This window comes from Leucopleurus acutus, assembly GCF_964270905.1.
Source record: "Leucopleurus acutus genome assembly, chromosome: 4".
NCBI classification, from domain to species: domain Eukaryota; kingdom Metazoa; phylum Chordata; class Mammalia; order Artiodactyla; family Delphinidae; genus Leucopleurus; species Leucopleurus acutus.
In genome coordinates this window covers 106,790,937-106,806,200 of record NC_139146.1, presented here as the reverse complement: position 1 = coordinate 106,806,200, position 15,264 = coordinate 106,790,937, and the positions used below count along the sequence as shown (strand labels likewise).

Sequence of the window (15,264 nt, the reverse complement as noted above, 5' to 3'; positions counted from 1 at the left end):
TTTATATGCACTGGGAAACCAAAACATTCATATGACTCACTTTATTGCAATATTCACTTTATTGCAGTGGTCTGGGACCAAACCTGCAATATCTCTGACGTATGCCTATAATAGTAAATGAAATAACTCCAAATGGGGTAGTAGAGACTATGTGACAAACCATAGTATATCGACATTATGGAATATTACATAACTACTTCAAAGGTTAACATGTGTTCTATATCAATTTTTGGAAATTGGTGTATAAAATATACAAGTGACAAAGAGGAACACAAAATAGTTTGCATAAATGTATAATCATTAAAATGCATTTATATAGACTTTTAAAGATTAGAAATTAATTTTGGAAATAAATTTAGTATTCTTAATTCTGCCCTTAATTCTAAACATTTGCTTAACCTGTAATAATATGCAAAATGTGAGGCCATCATTTAATTCTTAATCTACAAAATAGATCCAGGGTTAAGATTCTGAAAGGGAAGGGATAGGCATGCACTGTTTGGAGTGCTAATTGGTCTTTGATACTGACTGAATTATCTTTAATTTATTATGAATATATAAGTTGTAAAGGATAATATAACAAACACCCATATACTACTACTTGATTCAAGAAATAAAACATTACAAATCCAATTGTAATTGCTTGTTTACTTCTTACCATTATTAAGCATATCTTTAAAATTTTTTTGATAATGATTCTCAATAAGTTATATTTGCTTTTGTGGAATTGGAAGGAGAGTGCTCTACAGGTGTTTTGGGAAGTCCAGACCAACCCAGCCAGGAAGGATCTCCCCTTCCAGGAGAGAAATAGATTACCAGTAGATCAAGGGCTTTAGCTTGCATTTGTCATAGAAAAACTCCCTCTTTAATCTTTGTGAGTAACTTTACGTACAATGGATTTGTGGAACTTTGAATGACTATAGGATGTTTTGGGGCTTCTAGGATGTTTAAAATTAATTGGTAACAATTATATATTTATTATACTATTTTTAAATACACAACGAATTTTCCACTTTTTTTTTGGCTGCGTCTGGTTGCAGCACATGGGATCTTTGTTGAGGCACACGGGCTCTCTTGTTGAGGAGTGGGAGCTCAGTAGCTGTGAGGTGTGGGTTTAGTTGCCCCACGGCGCGTGGGATCTTAGTTCCCCGACCAGGGATGGAACCTGCATCCCCTGTGTTGGAAGGTGGATGCTTTACCACTGGAGCACCAGGGAAGTCCCCAGAATTTTCCACTTTATCTTGCTTCTCTTGGAGATCATTTTTGCAGTTAATGATTCTTGGATCTTTCCTCCAGTGCTAACATGATCTTCCCTCAGTTTATTTTCCTATGTTAATTCAAAAATTACTTTTGTATTGTCTAGTGTCTCAAAGGTATAGAAAATAGATATATAGAGAGAAGGTGTAAAGGCTTTGTTTCTGATGAGTCTGTAACATATTTTAGAAGTTATATTTTGGAGCTGATTTGGGCAATACTATTTACTACCAAAACCAGTTTTTCATATAAAGTTCAAGGGCAAATTGGAGCAGTGAATTGTTAATACTAAATGTAGAATTTAATCCATTAGAAGGAAAATCAAGAGTGTTGAGCTACTTCTTGGATTTAAAGCCAAGAAGGCTATTAAAAAATACCATCCTTTTAAGTGTTTAACTGGAAAACTGCCAGGATATCAAGGATCCTTTTATATTATGGAAGACTTTCAAGGAGAGAAATCACATGATATTAAAGATAGAGGCTAAGGAGAGATTGATTACTTATGGTAAGTATTCATGCTCTCCTTATGGATGAAATGGAGAATTACAGTCTGTGTGATAGTATGGTATTAACTTGATAGTATGGGTTAACTTGAAATGAACTACTATACCCAAAATGTGCTTATTAATGAATTGTTGTTAGCTTGGAGGGGGACTTTAGATGTATGCCATAGAAGTCTATCTTCAGCACTATGCCACTGTACCGTAATTTTTATTACTGACTTAAATGAGGATTCTGATGGCATGTATATTAAGTTTGTAGATGCTGTGGAGCTAAGAGAAATAACTGATGTGCCAGGTTTCAAAATCTGGACTCAAAAAGAATCTAATAGGTTGTAATGTTGGTCTGAGTTTAGTAAGAGAAAACTTAGGGACTAATGCTAAATCTCACACCCAAATCCCAACTGTTCAAGTATGAGGAAGTTATTACTTTATAGAAACACTTATTATTTTTTTTCCAACAAAAGGTTCACATATTTATTACTGAGCTACACAGTGAGCAGTGGTGAGGAAAGATCAAGAAAAGAGGAGAGAGCATCAAACACAGGCAGCTGTTCTAGACACTAATGATGTCCTGATGCGGTAAGATACAGTTGACCTTGATAGCATAAGTGTGGGCCACTTCATATGTGAGGCTCCTTATAGACCCAGCTTGGTTCTTCTCCAATGTCTTCTCTTAGAGTTGTACCTGATTTTATTACCAGTTTTTATTTGAATCCACTGGGGAATGGGACGATTCTGCTTTTGTTTCTTGGCCAGGAACCTCTTGATCCTGAAAGTCTTGTGAGAAGACATGGCGAGGAGCAAATCCAACCGCACATAGGATGGCGGACAAGAGAAAAGACTAGAAACACTTATTTTTTGAAAGAAGATTTTAGTTGACTGACATGTAATAGAAGCCAATAGAGTAACACAGTTGTCAAAAAAGAGATACTATAATCTTAAGTATCATTTATTGAAAAATGTTATATTCCTGCTGTGTTTTGTACTTGGTCAAATAACACTTGGACAGTTGTATACATATCTGGACATTACACTTTAAAAAGTGACATTGACACTATGGAGCCTGTCCAAAAAAGAGATGAATAGTATTAGAGGACTTAAAATTAGACACAGTTTTCAATGCCTTGTGAAGATGTTCTCCATTCATCCTTTATTCAATAATATATTTTAGGCAGTCCTGTGCTTCGTTCTTGGAAACAGAAGTGAGCAACAAGACAATGCAGTTCTCAAGGAGCTTTTATTCTAATGAGGAGGAGACAGATACTAAGTAAACAAAATAAGATATTTGAACAATGATAAATACTATGAGGAAAATAAAATAGAGTAATATGACAGTGACTGGTAGTTAAGATGATTAGCAATCAGAGAAATTGTCTCTGAGGCAATGACATTTGACTTGAGACTTCAGTGATGATGAGGGGCCAACCATGCAAGGATATGGAAAGTGTTTCATGCAGAGGGACTATAAAGTACAAAGGCCCTGCACAGAAGTAGCTGCTGGAGAATGATGAATGAAAGGGAGAGTTGTGGGAAATCAAGCAAGATAATGAGTTTGAATTTATTCTAAGTGTAATAAGAAGCCAGTAGAGGGTTTTAAGTCAGATATGATCTCATTTACCTTTTGAAAAGATCACTGCTGAGTGGACAATGAGTTATGGGGGTAAGACTGGATGTAGAGAAGAGTTTAGAGCAGAAAATAGTTTAATGAGTAATAAACATGAGACCATTTTTTCCTCCCAATCATTGCTTCCAATTACTGTAATTAAATTTTTCTTTGCCTTACCTTGACAAGGTTTTAAAAAGATTCAATAATTTTGGTAATTTTCCATTATTAAATGTTTGGTTTATTTGCTGTGAACCTGTGAAACTGTTGTAAAAAGTAGTCTATTAAAAAAAACCCTCTAGTTCAGTCTAAAAACTTTTATCTCATACTTTATGGAAACACTTATTTTTAAAAGAGAAGTTTAGTTGACTGTATAACTGATAGAAGCCAAATAGAAGCCAACAGTGTAACATAGCTGCCAAAAAAAGAGATACTGTAATCTTAAGTAGTATTTATTGAAAAATGTTGTAGTGTTGCTTTTTGTTAATTTCAAGCCTCTGGCATCTAATTCAAACAAGATGGAATGATAGAGACCAGATTTGCCCTCCTGCCTGGAACAACTGACAAAATCTATGAAATAATGATTTTTAAGACATTGTAAATTAGGCAACAAAGGACAGTGATCTCTGAGAAACAGAAAACAGATGAGGAGACCTCTGCAATTGCCCCAGCTTGCTTCCTTGAAAGAATTTCTAGGCCATGGCTTTACTGGTGAAATCTGCCAAACATTTAAAGAAAAAAATAATACTAATTCTACACTCTTCCAGAAAATTGGGGAGGAGGAAATACTTTTAATCTTAGTCTATTGGGCCTGCATTATCCTGATAAAACCAGGCAAAGACATTACAAGAAAAGAACATTTCAAACCAATATCCATTATGAACATATATGGAGAAATTCTAAGCAAAATTTTAGTAAGTTGAATCTATCAATTTATCAGAAGGATATTACATCATGATTAAGTGGGGTTTATCCCAGGAATGCAAGGTTAGTTTAACGTTTAAAATCAATGTAATTTACCATATTAACAAACTAAAAAAGGAAAATCATATGGTCATCCAGTAGACAGAGAAAAAGCATTTGAAAAAATACAATATCCATTACTGATTAAAAAAAAAAACTCTCAGCAAACTGGGAACAGAAGGGAACTTCCTCAACTTGATAAAGGACATTCAAGGAAAACCTAACATCATGCTTAAAAAATGAATTCTGAAGATGTGAATGTTTTTAACAGCTTTATTGAGATGTAATTGGTATACAATGAACTGTACACATTTAACCATACAATATGATAAATTTTGACTTATATGTGCACTCCTGAATTCATAACTACATCAAGATAGTGAACATATCCATCCTCCCTAAGAGTTTCCTCATGTGCCCTTGTAATCCTACTCTCCCTCCCTTTTCTCCCTGTCCCTACCTTCCCAGGCAATCACTGATCTGCTTTCTATCACTATAGATTTGTTTGCATTTTCTAGAATTATTTATATTAAAACATTATGTATTTTATATGTAACACTTAATATAAAATTTAATATCATACATTAAAATATATTTTTAAAGAATCTTTAAAAATATATGATTATATATTTTATAATATATTTAAATATTTTAAATATACAAAATATATGGGATCATACAGTATGCACTCTTTTTGATAATTTTTCTGGCTACTTTCGCACAGAACAATTATTTTGAGATTCATCCACGTTGTTGTGTATCGCAACAGTTCATTCACTTTTATTGCTGAGTAATGGATATGCCACAATTTGCTTATCCAGTTTTTTTTTTTTTTTTGCGGTACGCGGGCCTCTCACTGCTGTGGCCTCTCGCGTTGCGGAGCACAGGCTGTGGATGTGCAGGCTCAGCGGCCATGGCTCACGGGCCCAGCCGCTCCGCGGCATGTGGGGTCCTCCCAGACTGGGGCACGAACCCGTGTCCCCTGCATCGACAGGCGGACTCTCAACCACTGCGCCACCAGGGAAGCCCTATCCAGTTTTTTTAATAGACATTTAGGTTGCTTCCAGTTTTGGGCTGTTACAAATAAAGCTAACACTTTTCCCAAGTGTCCTTTGCCTCCCCCTCCAAGTCAGAAAAACTTTGGATATATTCTTTTTCTTCCTTTTGGCTTTATTGAGAAATAATTGGCATATAATGGTGTGTAAGTTTAATATATATATCACATTTTCTTTATTTGTCTCTGTGTGGACACTTAGGTTATTTCCACGTCTTGGCTATTGTGAATAATGCTGCAATGAACATGGGTGTGTAGATATCTCTTTGAGATAGTGATTCAGTTTCCTTCGGATATATACCCAGAAGTGGGCTTACTGGGTTGTAGAGTAGTTCTGTTTTTAATTATTTGAAAATCTTCATATTGTTTTCCATAGCCACTGTATCAGTTTACATTCCCACGTACAGTACAACAGGTTTCCCTTTTCTCCACATCCTCACCAGTATTTGTTGTCTTTTGTCTTTTTGATAAGTCATTTCAGCAAGTATGATGTTATATCTCATTGTGGTTTTGATTTGCATTTCCCAGATGATTAGTGATGTTGAGCACCTTTTCATGTACTTGTTGGTGATTTATATGCCTTCTTTGGAGAAATGTCTATTCAAATCCTCTGCCCATTTTAAAATCAGATTTTTTTTCTGCTATTTAGTTGTATGAGTTCCTTATTTATTTTATATATTAATCTTTTATCAGATATGTGGTTTACGAATATTTCCTCCCATTTCATAAGTTGCACTTTCATTTTGCTAACTGTTTCTTTTGCTGTGCAGAACCTTTTTAGTTTGATATAGTCCCAGTTGTTGATTTTTTTTCTTTTTTTGCTAGTGCTTTTGGTGTCTTAGCCAAAAATTATTGTCAAGACCAATTACAAGGAGTTTTTTCCCATCTGTTTTCTTCTAAGAGTTTTATGGTTTTAGGTCTTATGTTTAGGTCCTTAATCCATTTCAAATTAATTTTTGTGAGTGGTGTAAGGTAGAGGTCCAGTTTCATTATTTTGCATGTGAATATCCAGAAGAGACTGTCCTTTCTCCACTGAGTATTATTGTCTCTCTTGTCAAATATTAGTTGACCATACATGTGTGGATTTATTTTGGGGTTCTCAATTCTGTTCCATTTGTCTATGTGTCTGTTTTCATGCCAGTATCCTACTGTTCTGATTACTAATATAGATTTGTTGGATATTTTCATTCATACCTTATAAGGGTCATATAGCAGGAGCCCATATCAGTTTCTATGTTTCTACATGCCTGCAACCCAAGCGGATATGTGAAGCTCTCCCAGGAATGTTTTCCTTAAACTTCATTGCAACTGATAGCCCCAAGTTGAGTTTGCACACAAGGCGTGGCCAGCATAATGTTGGTGATAATTGTTATGATGATGATAATAATCACTGGTACCTATTTAGCACTTAGCATATGCCAAGATCTGTTTTAACTTCTTTATATGTAGTAATACATGTTAAGCCTCACAACAGTCCTATGAAATATGTATTGTTATTATCCCCATTTTATAGAGAGGGGAATTGAAACATAGAGGTTAAATGATTTGACCAAGGTTTGCCTAGTGTCTCACAAATATTAAGTGGTGGATTGGGTGGTAAACGCAAGCAGTCAGACTCAGAATCCTTTGTATTCCATTGGCCAAAAAGTTCGTTCGGGCTTTTCCGTAACATCTTGCAGAAAAACCCGAACGACCTTTTTGGTCAGCCCAATATTAACTATTATGTATATTGTTTCTCAGTTTCCCCTTCTTGCAGGGTTCTTGATCTCTTTATTTTCTTGATTCTCTCCCTCACTTACCTTTGGGGAGAAAAGAACACCTTGTCCTGCCCCCCTCTCAAAAGTAAAAGGGGGAAAATCTCTTACCACAAACAGTGCTATTTCCAAAAGGCCAACAGCTTCTGTGATAGCATTCCCCTTTTCCCTCCAAAGTTCTCTAAAGACTAGAGGATTGAACCTGGAAGTGGTGGGGTAGTGATGGTAGTAAAGTTGAGTTCTGTTGCTTCTTGTTAAGTCTTGGAGGAAGTATCCAACTCTCTTTAGAATTTAGGGTACTTGGCCATTCTTGTTTGTCATCTGTGAGTCCGAGTTGCCAATGCTGGGGCAAAGGAAAAAAATCACTTTTTATTACTGAGGCTATTATAGTAGTCTAGGAAAGAAGACAGAGGCTTGGACTAGGGTAGCAGTGAAAATGGAGAGAATCATAAAGTTGGGATATATTTTGGAAATAAAACCAACAAGACATGGTAGTAAATTGAATATGAGGGAGGAGAACAGAAAGGGATCAAAGAAGAGGATTTTGCCTTGAGTAACCAGGTAGATGGAGGTACCATTTACCGAGATGAGGAAGACTAAAGATGAAAAGAGATTGGAATGGAAGTGTGCGGGTGGCTTGTCATCAAGAGTACTGTTTTGCCTGGTTAAGTTTTAGGTACCTGTATCAAATAGAGAGTTGGATACAGGAGTTTGCAGCTCGATGGGCAAGGTAAAGTCTACAGTTATAGATCTGAAAGTCACAGCATGCCCTATACTCAAAGCCATGGGATCAGATAAAATCAGTTAGGGAGAGGATGAGAGAAAAGAGAAGGCTGAGGATCAACCTTAATATTCAGAGGAAAACTCAGCATAATACTGAACAGGAGTCATCAGTCAGATAGGAAGAAAACAAGGAGAGTGTATTGTCTGTGTCTCAAGAGAATCAAGTCTTTGTCATGATTTGAGTATCCTAAATATCATAAGCTATGTACAGAGGAAGTGAAGCATCGACCTATTTCAGATGGTTTTCTGAACTCAGGCTGTCTGCTGTATAGGAAATTGAAACAAAACTTGAGTGGGAATAAAGACTAAATTACCTTAAGATCTCTTTTATCCAAATGAGTCTACCACTGAAACTCTTACTGTAAGAATCATATGTTTAAATGTGGAAAAATAAACCATTTTTGGTGAAGAATTTAGAACATGGGGCTAAGCTCCCAATTATTTAACTCACTTGAATGGATACATTTTTTAGTAGGAAGAACAAAATCAGAGATGAAGTGGTTTAAAAATTAATCCAGACCTACTAAAAAGATTAGGAAACAATTCACCTATAAAACATAAATAGAAGTGAATATAAGCCTCAGCTAAGTGATTTCCAATGTAAGCCCATTTGTTTAAAAAAATTACCTTTATTAGCTTCTGTCTCTTCCATTGTTAATGCTGCTAGTTATGTCTCCTCCCCACAGGCTTCTAGTTTACCAATTTTCAAATTTTAGTGTACATCAAAATCAACTGGAAGACTTTTTAAAAATACGTATTTCAAGGTCACATCTCTAGAAATTCTGATAGGGTGTAGCCAGGAAATCTATATTTTGACTAATACTCTAGGGAAGATGACCCCGGGACCACACTTGACAAAACACTTGTCCTGATCCTATGTTGCATGTATAGGTAACGCTCTTCTGGTAGCAAAAGTGCCACTTGGCACTGTCCACACTATTTTTATTAAAATAATTTATTTTAGATGCATGGTTTACATAATAGAGTTACAAAACTATAAGGCTGAAAGAATAGAAATCAAAGAGCTTTTCTTTAGTTTAGTAGTTATATGTCAGTCTTGGCTTTTATAAAAAACAAGTTTTGGGGGAGGCTATAATTTGTCTCCAGAGATTTATCCAACTTGCTTGTTGGGGAGGCAGTCTACCCTTGAGTTTATTTTCAAGGAAATAATGGCTTAAAAAACGTATCCAACTAACTTCTAATTACTCTTTTTTTTGGAGTGATATAATAAATCAGTTATTTAGATCTTAAGTGGTTGATCTTTGTTTTGACATCCTGACCACACACTAAAATAATGAGCTTTCAGATGTTTCTTTTTCTATAAGATATAATTATTCATGTGAATCCAGTGTGTTTTTCTTAACCTCAAATAGTTTCTAAGTCCTATGAAAATATAAATTAAAATGAGAACAAAGTTTGACAGTGCAATAATATTGTGTGTTCTAGTGCCTGGCACTTTGTCCTTGCTAGACGTTCAGTACGTGTTGACTGAAGGAGTACAGTTATGTGCTAGTCTTTAATAGCTTTCTTTGGCAGCTTTCATTCTGCCATTTTTTACTGCCAGCTGTGAAATCCGCTTGCCTACTTATGGTCCTGAAGTATTTCTTCAGTAACTCGCAAAATTCTACGAGATCCTTAAAAAATTAGGGAACTGAAAACCAAAAGTAACATAGATTTGATGTTGTATAATTGTAGCCAACCCTGCCTAAGAGACATTCTAGCATGTTGGGGTAGGAGGTAGGGGGATGCCCTATCCAAAAGCTCAGGATTTTTTTGTTTTTTTTTTACACTAATTAATGAAAAAAATTTATAAGCAATACTGTGGTGATTCAGTTTTCTGTTGAGGCATCTCAAACACGCATCATTTCGTGGATTTACAATTCTGAAAGGTATGACTGGGTGAGCAAATACAGGGTCTGCTTTAATACTATCAAATTGAAACATGGCAACTGATAACATCTAGCATCCACCTGTTTCTAATTCCAGTTCCACATTTGAACTTATAAAATAACTGAAAGTAATGAGAATATGTATATATTATATATATAATCTATAATCTGTATGTTAAACCTGGTAACTTGGTTAATGAAGGACGAGAAGAAGAAGTTGACATAAAATGCAATTGGAACCTTAAAGGGCTTTAATTTTTTCCCCCTTCTTCTCTCTTCTTCATTTATTGTTCCAGGCACAACAAATACTATATTATGTTTGACTTGAAAACTTTATTATCTAGGTAATAACGTTGAGAATCCCCATTTAAACATTCTTAATGGACTACTGCCTTGAAATTATTATTAGTCTTCTGATTTAATTATATAGAATAAATGTAAAATAAAAAGTCATTGCACCAAAACATGGCTTTAGGGGATATTTTGGAAGAAAATACGTAAATCTGAGCCATGATTTCCTCCACTGCAGTATTTAAATTTCAGACTTCAACCGCAGTTGTGATTGTTTTTAGTTTGTTAGCTGCCTGGAGTGTTATTTTAAGAAAGCAGAAGCACCATCATTTGCACACTCCTTATAGACCACACACCTTAACCCTGACTTTTTAGCTCCAGTTTTTCAAAAGAAAGTCAAGATGAAGAACTGTTTGCTTTTCTGGGGAGTCCTGGCCATTTTTGTTACGGCTGTTCTTGTGACAGGTATGTGGTATTTTGAGAATGAACCCAGATAAAAGGAAAAATTGAACACAGATCTGTTCTTCAGATATTAAACATTTATATTTGTGTTTTGGTTGGACAGCTAGCTGGCTACTTTTTTCTAGCATGTCTTAATCTTTGTATGAGCTGTGATATTTACATGGACAAGACTCATTGTAATTCTTTTTATTCTTTTTTCTCTTCTCTTATTTGTTTGCCTACTACAACCTAGAGAATAAGAAAGTAGATATTTCTGGATAAGTACAGATAGCTATACTTAACGAATACCCATATTGAATCTTGAAAATCAGTAATCTTCTCCTTGAGTATCTCAAATTTATATTCTGGAGAAATGAAGTAATAATTATTATAAATACAATATAGAGTGCATTGGGATTTTATTTCCCCAGAGAGCTTGGTATTAATACGTTCTAACAACGTTCCTGGATCTGAGCCTACTGATTTATTATGACCCTTTAACAATGTTTAATGTTGTACACGTTTCCTATAACTTGATGGCTGAACTTCAGTTATTTTGTTTATTAACTTTTCAAACTATTATAGAAAATGGATTATTTTCTGAATATAGAAGTACAGTGTTTAATAATTTTCATCTAGAAGGGCATATGAATTAGAAGTGATACAATTTGGCTGGTTTGTTCTAAGACTTACTGAGTTTCTTCTTTTTTTTTGATCTCATTCTTATTTCAAGACAGAGTATAATGTAATTAAGAACAGTGATTTTACATATACTAACTTAGCATTAAGAATAATGAATTTAATAATATTTAAAACAAAGATATTAGTAAACCATGTATATGTACCTATACAGATATAAATACATATGTTTATAACATATTTATATACCTATAAACATGTGAAACTTATATATAGCTATATATGTATAAAAGAGCTATAATTTATTGAGTATATACTATATTCTAGGCATTATGCTAACTTTAATTCTCACAATAACCATTTGAGGGTAGGTACTATTATTGTTTCTGACATATAGTTGAGCCCATTGAAATTTAGAGAGATGAAGTAACTTACCTAAGGTCATACAACAAGTATGTGGTAGGTAGAACCCAGGCCATCAGACACTATAGTGCACACTCCTAACTACTATCCTATTCTTCCTGTATAAGAGAATCACCTTTTAGTAAACTCATTACGTTCATATCTAGTATGTATTGTCTATTTTCTTACTCGTTTGAATTGAACTAAATTTAACAAATATTTATTGAGCACCTACTATCTTTAAGGTGCTCTTGGAATAAAGTAAGGCATAGTCTACAATAACAGGTTTATTAGGAAAAATACTGCTTGTTGATGAAACAGAATGTTAGAATCTTACAAGTCTTGGTGAATTGAAAGTATTTGTACATTTTTCTGGTAGGTATATTAGGCTACCTAGTATTTTTATATAGTAACAGTAATGATGGTTTTTTCCTAGCTTTCTGGCAAGAAAATATATGCCATTACGAAAGTACAGATATTTTCTATTTGAGACTTAATGGTCAAGTCACTACTTGACTCAATCTGTATTTTTTGGTCAGGCATTACATGCTCATTTCTGTTTTACTGAGAGAAAACATTTAAGAGTCATGAATACAGGAGGAGGGAAAGGACACCATTTAAGTCATCTTACACTTTTCAAAAAATTAAGAATTATATCATTGTCTTAAATTGCTTCGTAATGATTTTTCTCCAATACCATACAGACCTTAATCAGAAGATTTATTAAGAACTTATGACTAATGGCATAATAATACATTATAAAGTACTTCAAAACAATTATAAGTACAATAACAATGGTCTTAAAATGTTTTGTAATGACTGTTATCATTAAGACTGAAATACTGCAGTTAGCTCCTTTCTGCTCTGGGATTGTCACCAGAATAATTAGATTTCCAGTTACAGTTATATCTATCCTTATCATTTAACCTTTATAACTTGAATTTGTGTGCTAAGTCTTAGTTTTTTTAATTGAGGCTTGATGGAAGGAAATTTTAAAGGTCACTTAGCTAAAATTATAGGAATAAAAAAGATATTTAGCATCATTATTGTTTAATTAACACTATTAAATAAAGCTATTTATTTTTGGGGAGGGAGTGGGTTGTCACTTTTTATTTATGTCTTTTACATTGTTTTAATTTTTTACAATAATTTTTCAACTTTTTAAAGAAAAAACAATGTTTTTTTTACTCAGGTTCTTATGCATTTTAAGAGAGATGAAATGACACTGTTTTCCCCCCACTACATATATTATAAGCATCTTCTCTTTTTTTATTAAAATTTTTTACAAGACAAGGAAAGACTGAGGAACTGTCACAGATTAGAGTACATACATATATACTAAGGAGACACAACAAATAAATCCAATGTGGGATCCCAGATTGGATCCTTGGACAGGAAAAGAATAGTGGAAAAACTGGTCAAATCTGAATTAGGTCTGTAGTTTAGTTTATAGTATTATATCAATGTAACTTTCCTCATTTTGATAACTGTACTATGGTTATGTAAGTTGTAAATATTAGGGGAAATTAGGTGAAGGATATATGAGAACTTTCTGTACTATTTTTGCAAATTTTCTGTAAGACTAAAATCATTTCAGAATAAAAAAATGTAAAACTTTTTTTATATATTCCGGAACTTAATTCACTATTTTCCTTTCCAAGCTTGCTTTTTCTTCTCTGTTCCTTATATTTATTAATGGGATTATTAGTCTCCTCGTCACCAGTAAAGCTATTTATTATTAACTCTTCAGGTATCTGTTAACTGATCTAAGTCCAGATAATAAGAAATTTTCTTTGTTAATTCTTTGCGGCACTTACCAGACCTCACTGTCTAGTATTCAGATTAGACAATAAATGTTGACATTCAGAGTTAAGGCTTAAATAGTCATCTGTGTATAATATTCAGACTAGACAATAAATGTTGACATTCAGAGTTAAGGCTTTAATAGTCATCTGTGTATTCACTCATTCATTTATTATTTTTTTCTGTACACATGCATATTATATTAAATAGAACTTGTACCTCACAATATATTCTAAATTGTTTTAGCAAATTTATAGCACCTTATGTCTATATATATTGTATCTTTAAAAATAATTCTTATAAGAAATATTAATAAATATAGCACTTATTATTTTATTGTATTAAATCATTATACTATGACAACCTGAATGTTATTATGAAAAAGAAGAATATAATTAAGTTTAGGAAACTTTTAGTGGAGAATATTTAAAGTGTTACAAAATAAGGTTATCTTTGGGAAAATATGCATGTTCTTAGTTCTAATGCAATCTAAGGAAAAAAGAAAATATAACTGGGAGTTCAGGAAGGACGTGACACTTCAAACTGGGCTTATTAGAAAGGCTAATGTTACTTTTTGTTCACTTTTGAATAAATTGCTCTGGTTTGAGAGAAATCCAGTTTAGATTTTTGTTTTCTTTCTCATTTTGGCATTTGGCACTGACTTTTACAAAGCCACATCATTCAGAGGGTTGTGCCTATATTCATAGCATTAGATTAAAACCAGAATTCTTTCAGTCAGGTTAGAAAGACCATGGACTGGTCCAAGGGAAGGAGAGAAAATTCCTTTTGGAGTTCATTTGGATTTCCTTCACTACGCTGTGAGATTTCACTTAGCTATTTTAGATTAGGAAAAAGAACAAATGGAGAAAGCCGAAACTGATCAACCATAAAACTTAAGTTTTCTGCTGGGGGGAAGGGCATAAATTAACTCGATAGAAAGTATAAAAACAGACTTTCATTTACCTTTCTTCTTAATATGTTTATCTTTCAAGCCCAAGATGAAGATGAAAGGACTGTTCTTGTTGACAACAAATGTAAGTGTGCCCGGATTACTTCCAGGATCATCCCTTCTGCTGAAGATCCTAGTCAAGACATTGTGGAGAGAAACATCAGAATTATGTATGTGGTATTTCATGTTTCATTTTTTCATACTGTGAGCAGAGATACTTTCTGATATTAGCAATTGTTTGCATGTGATACCTATATCTTTGCTCCTCTTTTTGGTGTGTAGCACCTTACATTAGTTGAATCTGGTTAATGGGCTTGAGCCAATTATGTAGAAGTTGGGAGCAGGAACAAAGGTTTCCAGGCAACCTAAAACCAGTCAGCTAGATCAAATAATAACCGAAGGTCGCATCTAGTCATCAACATGCCCTGTTTATACGGAGTTATTTCAATTTGAATCAGAACTTTTAGTTGCCCTTGATCAGTTCAAAGTGAAACTTGAGATAACATTAAAAGGCTCGTTTTGTACCATATATGGACCACAGAGTATTTCGCTTGTACTTAACTGCCGGTCTCCATAAAAGTAAGGTAGACTAATCAAATTGACTAAATTAATTTCGTCTACACTTGTATATTGGACTTCAGATATTTATTTCATATCACACATAGTCTGTCATAAGCTATGAGTCTTATTCGACAGCAAAAATGCTAATAATACTTAAGAACTGAGATTCCTATTGGATCTAGTCATTAATGTCTTCCTTGTGAACTACTTCTACCTTGAATAGCCTCCCCCCCAAATCAAATACCTCTTATTGAAACAGAACATAGTATTCGATCCCATTTAATCAATGGGAGAAGTATAATATGCTTAAGAATTTGTTTCGAGTTCTGGCTGTCACTAAATAGCTATGTGCTCTGGGATGCTAGTTACTGAACC

At 33.9% G+C, this 15,264-nt stretch overlaps 2 protein-coding genes across 3 annotated transcripts in view; one reads left to right on the top strand and one right to left on the bottom strand.

Annotated features, from left to right (window-relative positions):
• The window catches only part of JCHAIN (joining chain of multimeric IgA and IgM), a 35,024-nt gene that overhangs the window by 15,836 nt on the left and 3,924 nt on the right, over positions 1–15,264 (top strand). The window contains exons 1-2 of one of the 2 annotated variants that reach the window (XM_082838082.1): positions 10,389–10,559; positions 14,372–14,498. In XM_082838082.1, the coding sequence (XP_082694208.1) occupies positions 10,496–10,559; positions 14,372–14,498 (191 nt within the window). In that variant the 5' untranslated portion in view covers positions 10,389–10,495. Of the gene's footprint in view, positions 1–10,388; positions 10,560–14,371; positions 14,499–15,264 lie in introns of those variants that run through there. The other variant, XM_082838083.1, reaches the window with a different exon arrangement.
• On the bottom strand, positions 1,906–4,768 carry LOC309961260 (large ribosomal subunit protein eL39-like). Its single transcript, XM_082838337.1, has one exon. The coding sequence runs from the start codon at positions 2,547–2,549 to the stop codon at positions 2,394–2,396; it is 156 nt and encodes a 51-aa protein (XP_082694463.1). The 5' UTR covers positions 2,550–4,768; the 3' UTR covers positions 1,906–2,393.

Bases quoted from the DNA above. Each gene is read 5' to 3' on its own strand.
- LOC309961260 (XM_082838337.1), bottom strand. From the start codon at position 2,549: ATGTCTTCTCACAAGACTTTCAGGATCAAGAGGTTCCTGGCCAAGAAA.